We start from the raw sequence: 18,400 nt of genomic DNA on the forward strand, positions 1-18,400 counted from the left end.
CCATGTAGCTGGGGACATACAGGGTAGAGCCCGCGAGGATTGAGGGAGAGAACATACCGGAAAACTGACCCTTCGCTCCCTGCTAAGATCGGCCATGATGTTGATGTTTGAACAGATGGTCGAGGGGGGCTGGATTGTATTCGGATCGATGAGTGGGTCTCTTGAAGGCGGAAATTAGCAGATCAAAGCGTGGCCCTATATGGCAGCGGTGTGTAAGGTAATAGAGGATATCTGCAAGACCAATAGATCGCGCAGCGTGCCTTCTTCTGCGCCGATGTGCAGCTCTAGAGGTCATATGGCGTGATCGCGCCCTCTTTGATGCAGTTCGAGTTCGTAGACAAGGGGAAGAGAGGGAGGGCGCCTTCTCATGCTACACCTTGCACATGTCGAAGCCATATGGCGTGACCGTTTCTCCTTTGAGTCTTTGGTAAGCGAGACAGACATCGTCGTTGATGGACAGGGTGGGGGACTCGCCACCCTGGCGACCCAGAGAGAGCTGCCGCGCATCACTCAAAGACTCGCTTGCCACCGTAATATGTGCTCTCGTTCGAGGGGAGCATCGCCCTGAGTCATCAGAATGCAGCTGGATGGTCCCATTTGACGCGACAGGCCACCCTGCCACTTTGGCGTCTGTACGCATCTCCCTCTGCCTCTCCTGCTTTTCAGCTCCAGGCGTTATGGCCTTATTGCCACGGCCTGGCTCGCTACGCATACACGATTCACTCAGCTAGGCTAGCGACGAGTATACTCTGAAGTATAATTCCGCTGCTACTCGCGATGAAGCATTTCACGATCTGCCTTGCCGCATTCGTTCAGACTAGAAGATGATAGAATCTGATCTACCACGATAGCGCTATTATCGAAAGTACTGTGATCGCGACACTATATCGACCTCATCGTGATCAGTCGCACACATACATTGACAGCTGCCGTCGATCTCAAGCGATATCTGGCAGCTAGCTAGATCTCCCCGTGAGCTTCCTCTTCAGCGACCCCAAAAGGGTGGACGACCCGCTCGAACGGCCATCGATTGTCTTCTCGTCACCCTGTCACACCTCCTTGGGAAACAAGTGAAGACCCATCCGGATCTCGCAGGGCTGCTTGCTGCGTACTCGCTCACCATCTCCTGGGCCGTACACCACATTGACGAACGCTGATCCCAGGCTGGCAGTCTTGACGCTCTTGAGACTCCCGCTGTCCCTGACTGTCTGCATGTACCTCTTTCCGGTGGTGGGATCGGCAGACATGAACGCTTCAGCGAGCGTCATGGAACGCTGGTCGTGGGACTGGAATGGTTCCAGAACGATCGCCAGACTCCCTGGGTCACCGCGCTTGACCGCGGGAAACTCGGCAAAGCGTTCCAGACCATCGCCGAACTGATCCCAGCCGATGCTGCTGAATTCGGGGAGGATCTTCAGGTCAAAGAGCGCCATTTCTGAGCCTGAATCGGAGGACTGCGCAGTCATCGCGTCAGACACTTCTGCCAGAGTTCTCACCGTTCCCAGCAGGAAATTTGAGCCTTGAAGATTTTCGGTCCGTCTGGTATCGCTCGCCGGGAACATCTTGGTCGGGCAAACGGGGTAGATGTGCGATCTGGTTCGAGCACTGACGTCTCGCAAGGCGAAGTGCGTGTCGAGACCAGTGGGTGCCGGATGGAAGTCATACAAGCGTCCTTCCTCGGGGAAGTGCTCTGCGTAGAGCGCCTGTATGTAAGGATCATCGCTGGGCGGCAGAGGGTCAGAGAAGTATGAGCTGACGATGACATCTGCGGCGGTATGATCCTCTTGGGTGATGGTGACGAGGGGTTGGCGATCCGATCGCGGTCTGACGCTCCGACTCGGGAGTCTGCCCCTTCGCTCAATGACGGCTGCGTATGGGCTCATGTTCTTGGCGTTGTAACGGTGCTCTTGCGTCCTGGGCTAATGATCGGGGTAGATGAGGGGAACCAGATGTGTGAGGTGGCAGAAATGAGGAGAGTGATGTAGAAGAGACGCTAGCACCGCGATGACCGCGGCATGCGCAACACCTGGCGGAACAATAGGTGAGCAAGAGTGAGCGCTCCTTTGATCCTTGACCTAAATGACGGTTTCCATGTGGCTTTGGCCCTCTCGAAGGGCGGCGTGACGGTACCACTCATATGGCGTGATATTGCCTCATCAGTAAACCTGAAGATGCCTACACTGGTGCTTCTTGGGCGATATTTGAGTGCTTGGGAAGGCTGATACGTGCCGCTCAAGACTGAACGGGAGGGTATGTGCCTTTGCACGTCGCCTGCGACCGAGGTGGATACCAGATAATGCGCTGTGGGCAACTACGAAGTAGCAGCGGTCAGATATCAAGTCAGCAATCCTTGAAAGTGTGTCATCAACAATAACAAATGCCGGCCAAAATAAACTCATCCCTCCGCTACATGCGACCCTCTCCACCATCCACATCAGAAGTTGCCCATCATCGCGTTGCACAGGGACCGCCTCCCGCCACTCCTCGGCCCCAATGGTCAGTCGAAAAAACACTCGAGGCGGGCTGCACACCCAGGTGTCCTTGTCGTAAGGAATCGGTCCACGGAGGGAGTATTCCTCGCCACCGAAGCGTACCCCCGCGAGCGGAGTATATCCAGCCTGGAAAGCGTGTTCGGACATCCACGTTTGGGTTGAAGTCTTCTCGAGCGTATCATGTGTATGATCCGAGAGTCCAGATGCCGCGTCGCACGCAGGAGGCCTCGACAGCTCGTCCGCGTCCTGCTCCTGCGTCGTGCTTCCTGGGCTGGCAAAGCCGTGACTGCGCTGCTCCAGATTGGTGTCACTCAATGGAGGGAGAGGTTGAACATCGTAAAGTTGCAACTCAACGTTTGGCGCAGCGCCCTTGAGCCTCCATAGTCGTACAAACTCCTCCGTGGCTGTGGATTTGCTTGCCACCTGGATTGAGGTCGGGTCGGTGACATCGCCAATCATCGACCCGCAGATCTCGTCACCGAAGCTTGAAAGGGTCAGGAGAGGTACGACAGCGATGATGCCCACATCACACGTCTCCCCGTTTGGTTTCTGCGTGTCTTTGTGAACCAGTGGATGATCCTTGGCGACCTCTTCCCATAATGAGTAGTCTCTATGGGTAGCTGTAGTGAACTTGAGGAAGTCCGGATTGTCGGAAGAGCTCTGATTGTACCGGTTGATAGCGGAATCCATTGTCTCCCCCGGGAGCGTGAGGAGGCTGAGGTGCATCGACATGTGCCCGCTGCCGTTGATGCTGCACCGCGAGATGATGCGGTTGATGATCTCCTGGTTGGATGGTAATTGTATGACCTGGCAGACACCATCACCACCATCAGCTGACCCCTCGTGCTGTGAGTACGTCAGCGTCAGTTTTGGAGGGCCATCAACGCTCTCAACGCTCGCCGTGCTGACATTGTCGTCGGATTGATCTGGCCATCAGTGCTCATCAGTGCTCAATGTCCGGCAGCCTTACCTCGTAGAGCACTCATCTGTGGGGAGTCTTCTTGATGAGTGATCGAACAGAGTGGTGGCGAGATATCGATCGCTGGAGGGCGGCCTTTTGTACCTGCCTCGAGCACCTGGTTGGCCTGGAGGCAGGGGCGTAGCTTGAAAGGACTACTGAATTTACTGGTCGATCGCGTTTGAATTTATCGACGCAAAGGATATGCTGGTCGATCGCGTTTGAATCTGTCAGCAGAAAGGAGAGGCAGACCGATCGCGTTTGAATTTAGCAGCAACGAAGCAGTCATACGCGTCATTAGTGTCACCAATCTAGATCGAGACGTCTCATTGTCGTTACCGCCGCCCGACGTTTGATGAGGCCCATGACCTACCAGAGGGGAGTGCACGCGGTAGACTGGGTGCAGGACTAGCGTTCAAAGCAAGTCGTTGTCGATGCATGACGCAGACACGCATACGTCGTGAAGCCATATATATGGCGAACAGCGGACATATGAAGCAGGCAGGGAGCCAGGGTGGCCTTGCAGATGGACCCGCGCTCATGGCCAGGACAGAGGAGATGGAGCTGTGGTCATGCCACGTTTCGTGCAGCCAGCAAATGGGGATCCCGGATACACAGAGATATCAGCGGTATCAGTAGCAGGAACGGTCAGTATCAATATTCCGGCCCTGTCCGAGTAAACATCCAGCTTGAGCGATTACCACTGCGATGTCAGCCACCTCACACAGCCTTCCCTTACTCCCAGTCAGCAAGAGCCCCACTCACATATGTGATATCCCTGTAATCAACAATCGCAGGCAACTTCTTCTCTTTCCGCTTCGCTTTTTCCGCCTGCCACTTTTCGAACCATTTCTTCATTTTCGCCCGGCTTTAGAATTAGCGTCTATACCTCATGCCCTCAGTGCAAGTGGTATGGGTAGCTCACCTCTTCTCATTCCCCACATTGACCGTAGCGATCATCTTGACATCCGGTCCTGGCAGACTTAACGCAAAACAAGTCAATTCAAAGAAACTCGAATGTTCCGAGTACGGTACGCCTGCTTCATCAGCTCCATCCTCTCACTCTCCTCCCCAATCCCCACTATATGCCGACTCACCATACATCATAAACTGCCTGCAGCTCCCCCGCATAGGCCTCAGACTCGCATCGGTAAACCACCGACTCTGATCCCTTCGAATCACCATATTCACATCCGGCATCAGATCCGTGCCCGCCGGCGGGGAATATGTCCACCCTGTCGGCCGAAAGCTGAGGATGCGATCAAAGTGCGGGTGGAGACGGACGAGGTATTCCTGCATCCGGTCCAGCTGGATATTGCCGAGCGGGAGGAGGTGGACTTGCGCGTCGAGTGGATCGGACGTGAGGAGCGAGTGGAGCTCGGGATCCGTCTCGCAGAGGAGGATACCCTTTTTACGGGGGTCGCAGTAGATCTTGGATCCGATGGCTTTGGCGACGGCTGGGATATCAGCTCTATGCCTGAAGAGAAAGAGGCGAGAGATAGCTTACCCTTGACGATCCGTTCTTTCCCGATTGAGTAGGTACCCATGACCACCAGAGTCCGCCCCTTCGGCTTCCTATCAATCTCCACCAATTCTTCCCCTTCCGTCTTCACGCCATCCTTAGTGTCCCCGCCACCCGCCTCAGCCTTGACATTGACCAACCAATCCTTCATCATCGCCTTCCCCCTCTCCTCCGCCTGTTGCTCAGCAAGTACCGGCTCAAATTTGCCCACTCCGCCGCCTAGATCGGGCTTGACATCCCCATTATCATCCAGATCGGGCTTTTGGTCAAAGATGGGCGGCTTGAGGTCGACGAGTGGGGGCGCAGTGTCAGGGAGACCAACGACGACTTTCCGGGCGAGTTGAGCGCACGCGTCGATCACTTGAGGTTGGGGCGGGAAGCAGTATTTGGGGTTGAGGTAGGTGGTGTCGAGGTAGCACGTGTCGATTTTGGCGCGGGCGATATCGGGGTGGAGGACCATCTTGGGGCATCTAGAGCGTGAGCTGGGGCTGCGAGGTGAAAACGAAGATGCTCACGCTCGGAAATCACCGCAGTGAAGGTAACGGAAGATCCGCTTGGAGCCGACGTAGGGGGAGCGGAAGCCGCCATCACCGGCGTTGACGGTCTGGGGACCTTCAAAGAGGAAGATGGACGAGCCGGGGCCTGTAACATGAGCATACGCGTTCCCTTTGCTGCACGCTCTGGAGCTCACAATGATTTGCCTCGATGACGGTCACCTTGACTCCTCCTGTATTGGGCATCTCGAACGGGATATCTTCATCTAGACCATGCTGGAGAGTCAGCTGTCTCCGCATACCAAGCAATGGCAGCAACCAACTTACCACCCACTGCGGCTCGACACCCAGCATATGTATAATCAGATTCCCCGTCGTCTTGGAGCAATAGATCGGACCGTGCGTCCAGCTCTTTGACAGGTTCGTATAATGATCCGAGTGCGCGTGTCTACCTGATCAGCCCCAAGTTCTCTCCCTTCGTCTGCTGTGCCAACGGTCGAGACTTACGATAACAGATAAGCTGTCACTTTCGGAACAGCCCCATACCTGAACGCATCCACAGCGACCGGCATCCCTGTCATGACCTTGTAGAACGGCGCTTTCCGCCTCCCGGCTATCCGGGTCCCATTCCGACTCAGGTCAATCTCGGCGTCTTTCCATTGCTCCCGCTCTTTGTGGCCCGACATGAGGACCGAGAAGGCGTTGGGACCGGCGCCGGCTTTTGGGTCGGGAGGGGGCGAGGGGGAGGCGGAGGGACGAGGGGTGAAGGCGTTGAAGGATGATATGGGGCGGGAAGTGGGTTTAGACTTTGAGTTGGATTTGGAGGAGGTGTCGAGACACGAATTGATGTGTTTCTGGACCACCTAGTAATCAGCTCAGAGTATACGGGAAGCAGAGTTTGCAAGGTGATACTTACGGTGTTCGTCTTGCCCTTCATGTTCATCCTGCACATCGGACACTTATCCACCTTCTCCTCCGCCTTCTTTCCCTTCCCCTTCCCAGCCGGTACAGCCGCGCCGCTCTTGGTCTTCCTCTTCCCAATAACCCCCTCGGTCTCTCTGACCTCGCCATCAAACCCCTCCTCCGCTCCGAAATCCTCCATCCCCATACCTTCCTCCATATCCTCTCCCCACTCCATATCAAGATTCAACCCGCCCATGTTCAGACCTATACTGCCCGTTGGGGATGGCTGACGCCTACCCGGCGGTCCAGGTGGCTGATCAAGAGGGACGATCTCCTCCGCTTCTGCTTCTTCCAGGTCCAGGATTGTTGTTTCGCATCGATTCCCATCAGCATCCTCCTCCCCGTCTCCTTCGTCCCCCTCGTCAGGATCGTCCGAGTCGAGGAGGTGATCGTAATCCCGTCCCGCTATAGAGTCGTCATCCCTATCGTGCTCGTCCCCGTCCTCGCCCTCTTCCTCAGCAGGGTCCGGGGCGGTATTGATGATCTCTGGCCAGGTCGGCGGTGGCTGAAAGTCCGGTACGTTGGCGAACGGAGGGGGCTTTACCGGTGGCGGCGGTGATGAGATCGACCGAGGCCGAGGCCGGGGACGAGAAGGCCCAGCCTGAGGCTGTGACTCCAACTCCTCGAACATCCCACCATCATCATCGAACTCGATGACTTCCGAGGGCAGCGGTGGTGAAGGGCGGGGAGGAGACATCTTCCGTCTCTTCAATCCGCTCTCTTTCCTCACCACCGGCGCCTTGGGTGCAGGGGTCACGACGGAAGAAGCATCACCAGTCATCTCATCATCGCTGATGACGACAGGATCTGCCTCATTGCCATACACCTCCTTCTCCTTTCCTTTCTTGCTAGCTGAGCTAGTCCGCATAACTCCCTGTTCCTGTCCTTGTACTTTGGCTGGACCCCCGCCCTCGACCTTGACGAACGCAGGGGTGGCCTGTCGACCGGCAGTAGTTGGTGTAGCCGGAGCCTTGGCGAAGAAGTTGAGGATGGAAGAGCCAGATCCGGATCCTGATCCGGAGCCTACGGAAGGCTTCTTCTTGGGTGCTGTAGCTTTGACCATATTGTAGCTGGTCTACATGGCTATGGCTAGATGATGTACGCAGGCAGAAAGGCGGAAAGTGTCGCTGGCTGAAGCGCTGAAGATCGTCGAGCGCGTCCAGTCAACCAGTGACGTAATGGTCCTCATCGGGTTCCGACGGAAGCGAGATTTTTGCCGCTCACTCAGGCCAGCAAGCCAACTTTGAGCGCTTTGAGCACAAGTTTGAGCATCCGACTTACTTCTCCCTCGCACCCGACCTCCAATCAGCACCTCCACTGTCCTAAGCCCCACTATATACTATAACCGAATTCGGAATAACAGCGAAAATGCCTTCGACAAAGCCCAGCGCGGAAGAATCAGACGAGTTCCTCCTCTCGTGCCGATATGGCGAGCTCGAGGAGGTGCAGGCGTATATCAGCCAGTTTGGAGAGGAGGCCATCGTGGAAGCTAGGGATAATAGGGGAAATACGGCTTTGCACATGTGCTGTGCCAACGGACATATCGGTGGGTCCCCCTCAGCTATGCCCTCCGCACCTTCCTGAATGGTGCGAGTGGACGCCAAGCTGACCCCAACAGACATATTACAAGCCCTCCTCCCCCATCTCCCACCTTCGTTCCTCCAGCAGACAAATACTGCCGGATCTCCACCATTACATTGGGCTATCTTGAACAACCAAGTGGCTGTTGTCAAGCTGTTGTCGGAGTTGCCAGAAGAGAAGGGCGGGGGATTACCATTATTACATGTGAGTCTTTAACCCAAGCTGCGAAGTGGAGTAATCCCCCTTCGCTCGATGGTCATGGGCCGCGGAGACAGCTTAGACGGGAGGCGAGCGTGATGAAGGAATAAGGCTGACCCCACGTAGCAGCAGAACCGAGCCAAGCGGGACGCCTTCACCGAAGCGCTCTTCCACGGGGAGGGCAAAGAAGAGATCGCGGGCTATATAGAAGGCTACCTCTTCAAGGCGGAAGGGGACGGGACGGACGGAGAAGGGGAGATCAAGATGACAGCGGGGGAGGTGGAGGAGGCGCAAGAAGGGGATAAGGGGGCGGAGGAAGAGGCAGTGAAGGAGTTGGAGGAGAAGGCGAAGGATGTGAGAATAGGGGAACAGTAGAGGTGATGAGCAGATGACATGACTCTATGATCTACTTCTTCTGACTCTCTACCAAGATCTCTTCCTTCTCCGCCTCTGTCCCAGCCCCCGCCGGCGTCAAAGAACTCGTATTCTCGCTCAACTGCGCCGTCCATAAACGCTGATACACCCCTCCTTCAATCTTCAACAGCTCCTCGTGGCTTCCCTGCTCCGCGACTTGTCCCTCCTGCAACACGATAATCAGATCCGCATCCGAGATGGTTCGTAATCTAGCCCATCAGCTCTCCTCCGCCCCTTACACCATCTACTGCCCCGCAAAACTCACCTGTGCGCAATGAAGACACTCGTCTTTCCACCACCGACCAAAGCCTCATTAATATTCCTCATCAACTCCGTCTCGGTATACACATCGAGCGCGCTCGTCGCCTCGTCGAAAAACAAGATCGGCGGATCTTTGAGCAATAATCTCGCAACTGCCAACCTCTGCTTCTCTCCGCCGGAAATCATCAATCCCCTCTCCCCCACTTTCGTCGCATACTTATCCGGCAACCTCTCGATCGTATCCGCCACTTTGGCTTTCGCCGCGGCCGCATACACCTCCTCGTCGGTCGCGTCCAGCCGGCCATACCGGATATTATGGAGTATGTCCGCGTGAAACAGGGGAGTGTCTTGCGGGACGACGCCGATCGCTTTGCGTAAAGACGAGAGGGTGAGCGATTTGATGTCTTGGTTGTCGATGAGGATCTGGCCGGATTGGGAATCGTAGAATCGGAATAATAGACGGAAGACGGTCGATTTGCCGCACCCGGATGGACCGACGATGGCGACTTTGGAGCCGGCCGGGATGGTCATGTTGAGGTTGCGGAAGATGGGCCGGTCGGGGTGGTAGCCGAAGGAGACGTTACGGAACTCGATCTGTCCGCCTTTGAGTGAGAGCGGACGGGAGGTGGGGGTGTCCTGGCTGTCAGCTGAGCCGGGGGCAGTATGGGGGAGAACTCACTTTGATAGCTGCATCAACAGATTGGAGGTTGAACATGACTTCCATGTCGATCAAACTCTGACGGAGTTCTCGGTAGACTGTGCCGAGAAAGTTCAGGGGGAGGGATAGCTGAAAGACCAGTTGATTGACCATGACGAGATCGCCGACCGTCATTGTGCCTGTCGATCAGCCCGATCCCCTCTCTTGCGAGTGCCAGAAACAATCCAACTCACCCTTGACAACACCCTGCGCCGCGAGGAGCATCATACACGTCAACGCCGAACTAAAGATAAAGTTCTGCCCTGAATTGAGCGTCGCGAGCGAGGTAGCAATCTTGACCGATGCTTTTTCGTACGTCGCCAGCGTCTTGTCGTATTGCTTCGTCTCGAACGGCTCGTTATTGAATGCCTGAGAGTCAGCTATCATCCCCGCATCATACATTAGGCGGGAGGGAAAGCTGACCTTGACAGCCTCATAGTTGATCAACGAGTCCACAGCTACTGTTGCGCCTTTGTTATCCGCCGCATTGGCTTCTTTACGGAATTGCGTCCTGACCATCAGCTTCATTTCCTCTCTTTGGGTCATCAAAGTCATCAGGGAGAAGGGATTGTTTAGCTGACCTCCATGCGGTCGTCCGGACGGTATACCAAGTGTACAGCGCCATAGTGAGGACGGTGATCCCCGCAAAGTCCCAGCCAAACTTCCACGACTGGCTTGTCAGCTCAAGTCCATCTCCATTCTCACTGGGAGAAGCTCACGAGGATACCGCACACCATCGTGATTTCCAGCGCAGTCGGGATAACATGAAAGACGATACTCGACAGGATGAACGAGATTCCCCTTTCCGATCAGCCCCTGTCACCCCAATACGCAGTCTCCGATCGCGGTACCCGACGAGCTCACTTTGTTCCCCTATCGATTGCCCTCGTCAGACCACCAGTCTGCCGCTCCAGATGAAACTTCATGTCCATATTCAAGAGATGCTCGAACGTCTCCCTGGCGACTTTACGGATCGCCGATTGGCTTATGGATGCAAAGAGGGCATTACGGAGTTCACCGAATAAGGTCGTCAGGATTCGAGCTGCTCCGTCTATGATGTCAGCTTGGATCCGTTCGATCGCTCATTCGCTTCTGCTCCCATTCTCTCGGCGATCACATTGCCCCGTCTGCGCCTTGTGTTTCCTCGCTTGCCCCGTCGAGTCTTCCCGGCTCTCTCCTTTTGTTCCAACTGCACTCGCTCCTTCCTTCCACTCGCCTCACCCAGGTCGCTCTATACAACGCAAGCCTGACTCACATCCAGCCACACTCGCCCCCGCCAGCACCCACACCCCCGTATTCGCCGTAATCTCCACATTCAGACTGTCCACAATATCCTTGAAAAAGAACGGCACCTGCACATTGAGGAGTTTACCCCCAACGAGCAGCCCCAGGGCCGCGAGGACGCGCACCCTTGTGCCGAGGGAGTCGCGGGGCCAGATATTGATGGCTAGTCGGCGGATGATGCGCCAGTCGGCGGCGGATTGGGAGCGGTCCGAGGTGGGTGCGGAGGGGGCGTCGGGGTTGACGGGGGAGACTGTTAGGGGTGGGGTGGGGCGGGAGGGTAGGGACGGCGAGGAAGAGGAAGAAGAGGGAGAGCGAGAGGGAGGGGAGGAAGGAGGGTCGGTAGGGGCGAGGTGCCGGTATGACGTGGCAGAGGAGGTATGTAGGTATCGAAGGTGGGGGGAGGGTGGGGGAGTCGCTCGGGGTCGAAGGGAGCGGTATGCCTCGCTTGGCCCGGCAACGGCTGACGACTGGCGTCGTATGTGGAACATCTTGATGGCTCGGTCATGATGGTGGGTAGAGGCAAACCGAGCTGGTCTGCTCGCCAATACCTCACACCAAGGATGATGAGAGATCGTCGGGCGAAGACGGCTCGGGCCAGCGAGGAAGCTCATTGCCGCAGCGAGCCCGATGGACCGTTAATTGTTCGCGAGGCCCGAGGTTCGGAGCAGCCTCTGAGCTGCTAGAGCTGCCTGGGTACTGGTATGGGTCAGTGAAAATCAGTATACACTGCGCAAGTACTGGCAGCGATCATGCGCGATGTCGTGAGCGGTCGCGGTCGCAAGAACCGGCTATCTCTTACGGCAACCCGGCCAGGAGTTCTCCTCACTCTCCGTTCTGTTGGCAGTGCCACACCCCCTGCTAATCCCGCTTCCAGATCTATTAACGGCGATTTCCTATTACTAATGGATTATACTGACTATTGAAATTAGAACGCCGGTAAAAGCTAAACGAATAGCCACAATTGCTAACCGAGGCGTCCACCCCTTCACGCTTCACCAACCGTACCTTACCAAGGATACCGCGAGTCGTAATACTTCATTGACGCTGCAACACTGCGAATCCTCCTGGACCAGCCGTAAGCGTCAGCAGGCCCGCCTCAGGCAGTGACAAGCTACGCGCTTCACTGAGCCAAGAGTTACAAGCCGCTCCCGAGATAGCGGCTACCAACTCGCCCCCTCGCCCCCTTCGCTCCTCAGACCCAGCATGTCCAAACGCACCTGGTCAGCCTCCAACCCCGCTCCGCCTTCCTCCGGCAACACCTCTCAAACCTTCGTACCGCCGGACGACTGGTCCTCTCACCCCTACGCATCCGCATACCAAAACCTCTCGACCCCGCAGAACCCCTCCCCGCTTCACCAGTCGGTCCATCCACCAGCCTTCGACCCTTATGCGCCCGGATCGAGCGACAAGCGGGCAAAAGTAGCGGGCTCGGGGCTGGATGGGAGCTCGGATGGGGACGAGGCGGAAGATGGGGAAGAGGACGATGAGGATGAGGAGGACGAAGAGGGGCAGGGTGGGGCGGGAGGGAAGAAGGATGGGGCGGGTGGGAAGAAGAAGGGGAAGGATGGGAAGGTCAAGGCTAAGTTGACGAGGGGGTCCAAGTGAGTCGCGCCTGATGATTGATATGGGCATAGCTGATTGTGTAGGGCGTGTATAGCGTGAGTTTCAAACCGTAGATCTGTCCGAGCGTAAGCTGACTTATAGGTGTCGCAAGATCAAGATGAGATGTATACCGGATGCGACGTCTGGTCCGGGTGGTCCTTGCAAGGTAAGTTCTGATGTCTTTCGAGATGTTGCTTCTTGCTGATTGTCTAGCGGTGCAAATCAGGCGGACACGAGTGCATCTTTGAAGAATCCAACCGCGGCAAGCGGAGCACGCGGAAGAATGAAGCGCTAGCGGCTCGAATGGCCAAGATGGAAGCTGCCTTGAAGGGCATCGGATCCGTATGTCACACCTGACTGTTGAGCTGTGCTTGAGCTTCCAGCTGACACTGCAGGCGCTTAGCGCAATCGACCAACCCTCCCTAAACTCCTTCTCCACCGCCCTCCACGGCACCGTGACCGAGCCCGACACCATCAACCTCATCACCTCCTACACCTCCCCCGCGACCATCCCGACCCTCGCTGTCGCGATGAACCGCGCCTTTATCCACGCCGACACCTTTGTCCAAGGCTACAATGGCGAATCATCCGGTAACGGCGCTATGTCACATATGGCCCACTCCCAACTCTCCCCCAGGCTGCATTCGCTTCCCGATAACGTTCTGTCCCCGCTCGGTCTGCTCGCGGAGGCGAGTCTGCAAAATACGCAGGGGAAACAGGGGCGGTATGGACGGTCCCCGATGGGTATGGGACGGAATGGGAGTAGTCATCTGAGAGAGGGGAGTGTGAACCGGGCGATGCTGAGTGATGTGAGGGGCGGGGAGGTCAAGGGGGATGAGAGCAAGGAGGGGGAGGAAGGGAAGAAGGAAGGGGAGGGGGCGGTCAGTCAGGAGAGTGGGTTGGCGAGTCAGAATTACTTCAAGCCGGTTGGTGTGGGAGTGCACGTGGGACCGCCGGGGAACAGGGTGAGCCATCCTATCCGTACGGTACCATTGGGGCGTAGCTGACGGTCAGTTACCCGAGCTGCTGACGATCGTTACGCGGGAAGAGATCAACGATCTGTTCACGCTATACTACGATAATTGTCAGTCAAGAACTCCTCCCAAGCGTAGAGGAGCGAGCTGACGAGACAGTGGCGGTGCACGTTCCTATGCTCTACCGAGAGTTCCATACACCCGAACTTGTCATCCAGCGATCTCAGTTCCTCTGTACCGTGTAAGCGAAGCCTTCTGTCGCCTATCCTTCCGCTCTTGCTGATGTGCAGTATCTGCGCCATTGCCGCTCGGCACTATACCAAAAAGCCCGAGCTGCACACTTCGCTCTCGTCCTACGCCAAGCGCCTGGCGTTCGAGGTACCTAGCAGAGGATACAAGTCTGTGGAGGTCGTGCAGGCGTATTTGCTGCTCAGTCTCTGGACGCTCGGGCCGGAGAAGACGTCAGTTGGCTCTTTCGCTGGGAGCTGGACTGTGGCTGATATCCAGGTTTGAGCAGGATCGGACATGGATGATGCTGGGTATGGCTATCCGGATGGCGACCGATCTCAACCTGCACCGGAAGAGCGTGCCGTGCGATATTGACACAGAAGAAGGCCGAGCGAGGGATCTCGAGGTCAGCCCTTCCTTTTGGTCATTTATTGGGAAGATGCTGACCCCCAGATCATCAATAGAGAACGTACCTGGATCCACTGTTTCATCTTGGACCGGTCCATCTCTGCCCAAATGGGCAAACCCTACACTGTCCGAGAAGACTATATCATCCGGAAAACGTGCGAAGGGCAGTGGCACAATCAACGATTCTCGCTGTCGAGTGATAAACCCGTAGCGGGGTATGTGTACCTGCAGAGTATTATGAGTCGGGCGATCGATAGTATTTACAGTAGTACGACGACTATTAATGGGCTGAGGACAGATGCGGATTGTGAGTCTTTTTCTATCACGGAAGGGAGATAGAGGAAAGAGCGGGAGAGGGTCAAGGCTGACGGGCAGATATGATGATTGTTCGATCGGCGCATGAGGAGCTGAGGCGATGGATGGTCGAGTGGAACACTCCGCGGAGGTACGTCTTCCTGCCTCAGCTAAATCTTCCGCGCTTGAGGGTATCCAGAGTCGAGCTGATATATCAGTGAGATGGACCTTCCGGCGCACTTTGAATGGGACTCCCGCGCCCAGTTCTACTACTCGTATCACTCGCTCGTGCTGTACTCGTTCGGTCTCGAGAACGCCTTGGAGGTGAGCTATTGCTTCCCCCAGCTTCTAGGAGGTGAACGAGCTGACAAACAGCGCTCCCGGATGGACATCTCGTTCTTCCTCAATAACGTGTACGAGGCGGCTACGCGGGTGTGCACGATCGTTAAGGATGCGTTTGTCCCCTCGGGGTACTTGCGTTATGTCCCGGACACCAACTTTGTGATGTGTTCTTACGCTGTAAGCTCGCCTATCACCGCGAACGGAGGAACAAGGAGCTGACGAGGTAGCTGCTATCGCTATTGAAGCTCCTAAAGCCCGAGTTGAGGACGTATCATGACTCCGAAGAAGCTATTTTCAAGCTCGTCACGTAAGCTCTCGTTCTCATGATGACGATGCGACTACTTCGCAGGACCAAGCTGACATTCCAGGGAAATGGCAGACAACCTCGAAGCATGCGCCACTGACCCCTCACACCAACCCGCCATCTACTCGGCCTTCATCCGCGAGATTGTGCGCAAGACGAAAGAGGCCCGAAATCCGCCTCCGCCGTCCGCGCACCCGTCCCGACCCGGATCACCGGGCATGAACGGCACGATTGACCCGGCGCTCACGAAAGGCTCTGGGCCGGGCGTGGGGCATCACGATGTGGAGGGGATGGAAGGGCTCGATCCGGCGCTTTTGGATGTGGCGAATTGGGGACAGCACGGGGATGAGCCTGGGCATTTTACGTTTATCCCTCAAGGTGGTGATATGATGTGCGCATCCCTCTTCTTCTGTATGTGGTCGGAGCTTTGACTGATGAAGTAGGATATTACCTTCGGCAGCTGGACCCTCTGAATCAATAGCCAACTCCCCTTCGGCCGCATATCTCTCCCACTTTACAAACAATCTCCCCTCGTCAGCTTACACCCCCCACTCTACCGGGAACGGGAACGCAAACGGGCTCGGCGGCGGTGGCGGCCCCAGCGGACCCGGCGCGCCCCCGCCGACCAACAATACGTCCGGCTGGGCAGAGTACCTGCCCACATTCATGTCGAGCGATGGGTTTGATGGGTGGGATGGAAGCATGCTGTTGCCTGGGTTCGGGAGGGGGCAGATCACGCTCAGTGGGGGGTTGTTGCATTCTCAGTTTGGGAGTGGGATCATGTGAGTTGCCCTCTGTCGATCCCGGGCAGACAAAAATGACATGGAGTGGAGAGGGACAAGAGCTGATGGTATAGTACGCCGGCACAGCATACGCCTTCGCAGTCCCGTGCGGGAAGTAGGCAGGCGAGTCGGGCGACATCCCCGGCGAGTTGAGAGGGAACGTCGCGCTGTAAAGCAGGGAGGGAACGAAAGAAGCGGAGCGTGTACCAAGTGTCGGAGGGGAAGTGTGCGGATCTCTTTGGGGATCATGTGGAACCAGGAAGACTTGTACACCTGGTCATCGGGCTTGCCATCTTGTAGCAGAGCGGAGCTATCTCCAAAGGATGCATCGCACGCTAATCTCGCGCAAAGGCCACTTCCCGAGGCAATCTGAACGATAGGCAGTACATGTCCTTGTTGGGCGCAACGGAGCGGACAAAGTGGAGGTTCAGCTCTGGAGCAGACATGTCGAGCGGGTACTTGAGATACTTTGAGGCTCTCTGCGAGATCAGCTCTGATCCTGACCCCGATTCCGAGAGTGAGTGCAAGAGGACGACGGGAACTGACCTGGCAGATGTCCTTCTCGGCGCCGGGACGTTCCATCTCCCGCGTAAAGCAGTGAACATGCACCATAGGCATTTTGGCAGATCTGGGATCGTACCCGTCCGCCTTAGCTTCCGAAGCGAGGGCGTTGTAGGCACCTCGGTACGCGTCGAGGAAGGTCAACGCCGAGTCGGGGAGATTCATGACGAAGTGAGATACTTCTTGTCGTTCCGGCTCGACTGGCGCTGGCGCTGAGGGGACTGAAGCGGAGGGCGCGGCTACGGACGGTGGTGGTGGTAATGAGGATGGGGAAACAGCGTCGGCTGAAGCTGGATCTGACGTGGAGGTGGAAGAATCGCCGGTACGCGCGAGCCGAGCGGCCTTTTCCCTCTTCTTCCGGGACGTAGGGATCTGAACAGGCGGGAAGGGGTCGTTCCAGATAGATAATGGCGCAGACCGAATGAAAGCTCGGCCATCGGTCTCGGACACGCGCAGATTCGCTTGGACCTACTGTATCAGCTGAGCCCCTCTGCAGCCGATCTTGTGCAGGTATCGAAAGTCAGTAGCTCACCTTGTTCTTCTCCCGATTGACAGCCATCCACTTGACGCCCTCCGGATTCAGATCATTCCCTAGTACCCGACATCCCTTCTTGGCTGCTGGGATAGCGAAAGGTCCGACACCAGCCATGACGTCCGCTACGACCTCCCCTGGGGCGAAGAGCGAGACGAGGCGGTCGTGTTCGTTGCCGAGGCGAGAGTTCCAGTAGACGGAGCGGAAGTCGAGGGTGAAGGTGCAATTGCCTTCGTTCTGAGAGTCAGCGCTACTTCAAAGACCGTGTCTGATGCTGATAGGAGAAGAGGGGACCTCGGAGAGGCGGGGAGGAAGGTTGCAATATGGTAGACGTACCACTGTAGCTACGAAATCTGGCTCGCCAGCTAAGACCTCCATATCGAAATATCGATACTCGGCGTGGATCGTGTCCAGCTTATTGACGATCGTGCGCATCTGGTGATTCTTCTATCCTACATCAGCTTGTGACTGCCACGAAGACACGTGCATCGAAGCTTACATCCAGTAAGACCTGTCCAATGAGGTGCTTATAGGGCAACCATTCGTCTCGGAGATTGACATGTCCTGAGAGTCAGCTCAGCGCACGCATCGCACCCGTAGCCACAAACGAGCTCACCTATATGTCCAGTCTGGGTGAAAGATGAAGGCGGGTCTCCGGTGGCCGTGTCCGGCAGAATAGCATTCAAGACATCCGCTACCTCGTCAGCTTCGCGTCCCGCCGTATGCGAGCCTAAGATAGCGCACATGCACTCCAGTAGTCATATCCTAGCTCCAGCACGTCCTTCTCGAACCCTTCCGTCTTGGCAAGCAAGAATTCCCGGACGGTAGCTGGCAGCTCGTCTGAACATCAGGTCCTATCCCCAACGAGAGAAGCGTACGAGCCCACCTTCCGATTCCACTCTTAGCCGGAGTAATTTCTCCTGCTTGCCAGGTATGGGGATGACGGACGGTATCCGCTTGACGTCGATGATCTGCCTAGATGATCAGCCACACAACCGTCGCAGTGGGGTCTGAAAGAGCTCACCCTCGAAGCATAGGATGCCGCTTCAACTCGGCAACCTTTGCCGGATCGACTCGAGCACACAAGATCGGTATGCGCGTGACGAATCGCGCTGGATCCAGACTCTGAAGACCCTTGATTCCGCTGAGGCATGCTTTGGGGAGAAGCGACGGCGATTCCGGCGGGTACTTCAGCGCCGGAGACTTGGAGGACGAGGCGACGGCGGACATCTTGCGGTGAAATGCGAAGACCGGCCGATTTGTGTCGAGCTTGAGGATAGTGCAAAGGCTTTTAGTGGCTCTCAGACTACCTGAAAGGCGCATAGGCTGCGCTGTGGCGAGTGAATCTATGCTGGGAGTGCAAGAGAGTCAACGGCAAGGAGGAGAGCGCGAGTCAAGGGAAATTTGTTGATCCTCATTCCGCAAGACGATGCCGTAAAGGTAACTCAGCTGTCAGAAGCTGATCAAGAGCTGATCGAGGAGGGCAAGCGGCAGCCTGCAAGGCCTGCG

At 56.4% G+C, this 18,400-nt stretch overlaps 6 protein-coding genes across 6 annotated transcripts; 2 read left to right on the top strand and 4 right to left on the bottom strand.

Annotated features, from left to right (window-relative positions):
- Nucleotides 1-370: 370 nt before the first annotated feature.
- MKK02DRAFT_31109 (uncharacterized protein) lies at nt 371-3,478 on the bottom strand (the record flags this gene model as incomplete). Its single annotated transcript, XM_053088212.1, has 6 exons — nt 371-696; nt 1,121-1,454; nt 1,497-1,914; nt 2,001-2,311; nt 2,376-3,418; nt 3,463-3,478. The coding sequence occupies 6 exons, from the start codon at nt 3,476-3,478 to the stop codon at nt 371-373; spliced, it is 2,448 nt and encodes an 815-aa protein (XP_052948567.1).
- A 707-nt stretch (nt 3,479-4,185) lies between these two features.
- On the bottom strand, nt 4,186-7,297 carry MKK02DRAFT_22026 (DNA repair metallo-beta-lactamase-domain-containing protein; the record flags this gene model as incomplete). Its single annotated transcript, XM_053086502.1, has 10 exons — nt 4,186-4,318; nt 4,376-4,490; nt 4,548-4,907; nt 4,958-5,442; nt 5,488-5,614; nt 5,664-5,742; nt 5,794-5,914; nt 5,974-6,320; nt 6,530-6,967; nt 7,088-7,297. The coding sequence occupies 10 exons, from the start codon at nt 7,295-7,297 to the stop codon at nt 4,186-4,188; spliced, it is 2,415 nt and encodes an 804-aa protein (XP_052948568.1).
- A 500-nt stretch (nt 7,298-7,797) lies between these two features.
- MKK02DRAFT_31111 (uncharacterized protein) lies at nt 7,798-8,583 on the top strand (the record flags this gene model as incomplete). The annotated part of the gene is made up of 3 exons (XM_053088213.1): nt 7,798-7,975; nt 8,048-8,214; nt 8,335-8,583. The coding sequence occupies 3 exons, from the start codon at nt 7,798-7,800 to the stop codon at nt 8,581-8,583; spliced, it is 594 nt and encodes a 197-aa protein (XP_052948569.1).
- A 31-nt stretch (nt 8,584-8,614) lies between these two features.
- Nucleotides 8,615-11,352, bottom strand: MKK02DRAFT_41820 (putative ATP-binding cassette transporter; the record flags this gene model as incomplete). The annotated part of the gene is made up of 9 exons (XM_053091716.1): nt 8,615-8,831; nt 8,888-9,519; nt 9,563-9,720; nt 9,775-9,949; nt 10,004-10,091; nt 10,162-10,250; nt 10,300-10,381; nt 10,445-10,631; nt 10,836-11,352. 9 exons carry the CDS (start codon nt 11,350-11,352, stop codon nt 8,615-8,617), a joined length of 2,145 nt encoding a protein of 714 aa, XP_052948570.1.
- A 715-nt stretch (nt 11,353-12,067) lies between these two features.
- MKK02DRAFT_22107 (fungal-specific transcription factor domain-containing protein) lies at nt 12,068-15,951 on the top strand (the record flags this gene model as incomplete). The annotated part of the gene is made up of 17 exons (XM_053086518.1): nt 12,068-12,465; nt 12,511-12,522; nt 12,569-12,632; nt 12,680-12,808; nt 12,862-13,431; nt 13,481-13,550; nt 13,600-13,681; nt 13,731-13,901; nt 13,948-14,074; nt 14,122-14,383; nt 14,452-14,521; nt 14,589-14,694; nt 14,746-14,889; nt 14,940-15,019; nt 15,081-15,407; nt 15,460-15,798; nt 15,873-15,951. 17 exons carry the CDS (start codon nt 12,068-12,070, stop codon nt 15,949-15,951), a joined length of 3,030 nt encoding a protein of 1,009 aa, XP_052948571.1.
- Nucleotides 15,952-16,133: 182 nt separating this feature from the next.
- Nucleotides 16,134-18,121, bottom strand: MKK02DRAFT_21861 (Met-10+ like-protein-domain-containing protein; the record flags this gene model as incomplete). Its single annotated transcript, XM_053086481.1, has 9 exons — nt 16,134-16,277; nt 16,345-16,827; nt 16,892-17,128; nt 17,228-17,338; nt 17,391-17,455; nt 17,508-17,585; nt 17,636-17,731; nt 17,778-17,866; nt 17,916-18,121. 9 exons carry the CDS (start codon nt 18,119-18,121, stop codon nt 16,134-16,136), a joined length of 1,509 nt encoding a protein of 502 aa, XP_052948572.1.
- Nucleotides 18,122-18,400: the final 279 nt, after the last annotated feature.

Source organism: Dioszegia hungarica (genome assembly GCF_025882075.1).
Source record: "Dioszegia hungarica strain PDD-24b-2 chromosome Unknown MKK02contig_5, whole genome shotgun sequence".
NCBI classification, from domain to species: domain Eukaryota; kingdom Fungi; phylum Basidiomycota; class Tremellomycetes; order Tremellales; family Bulleribasidiaceae; genus Dioszegia; species Dioszegia hungarica.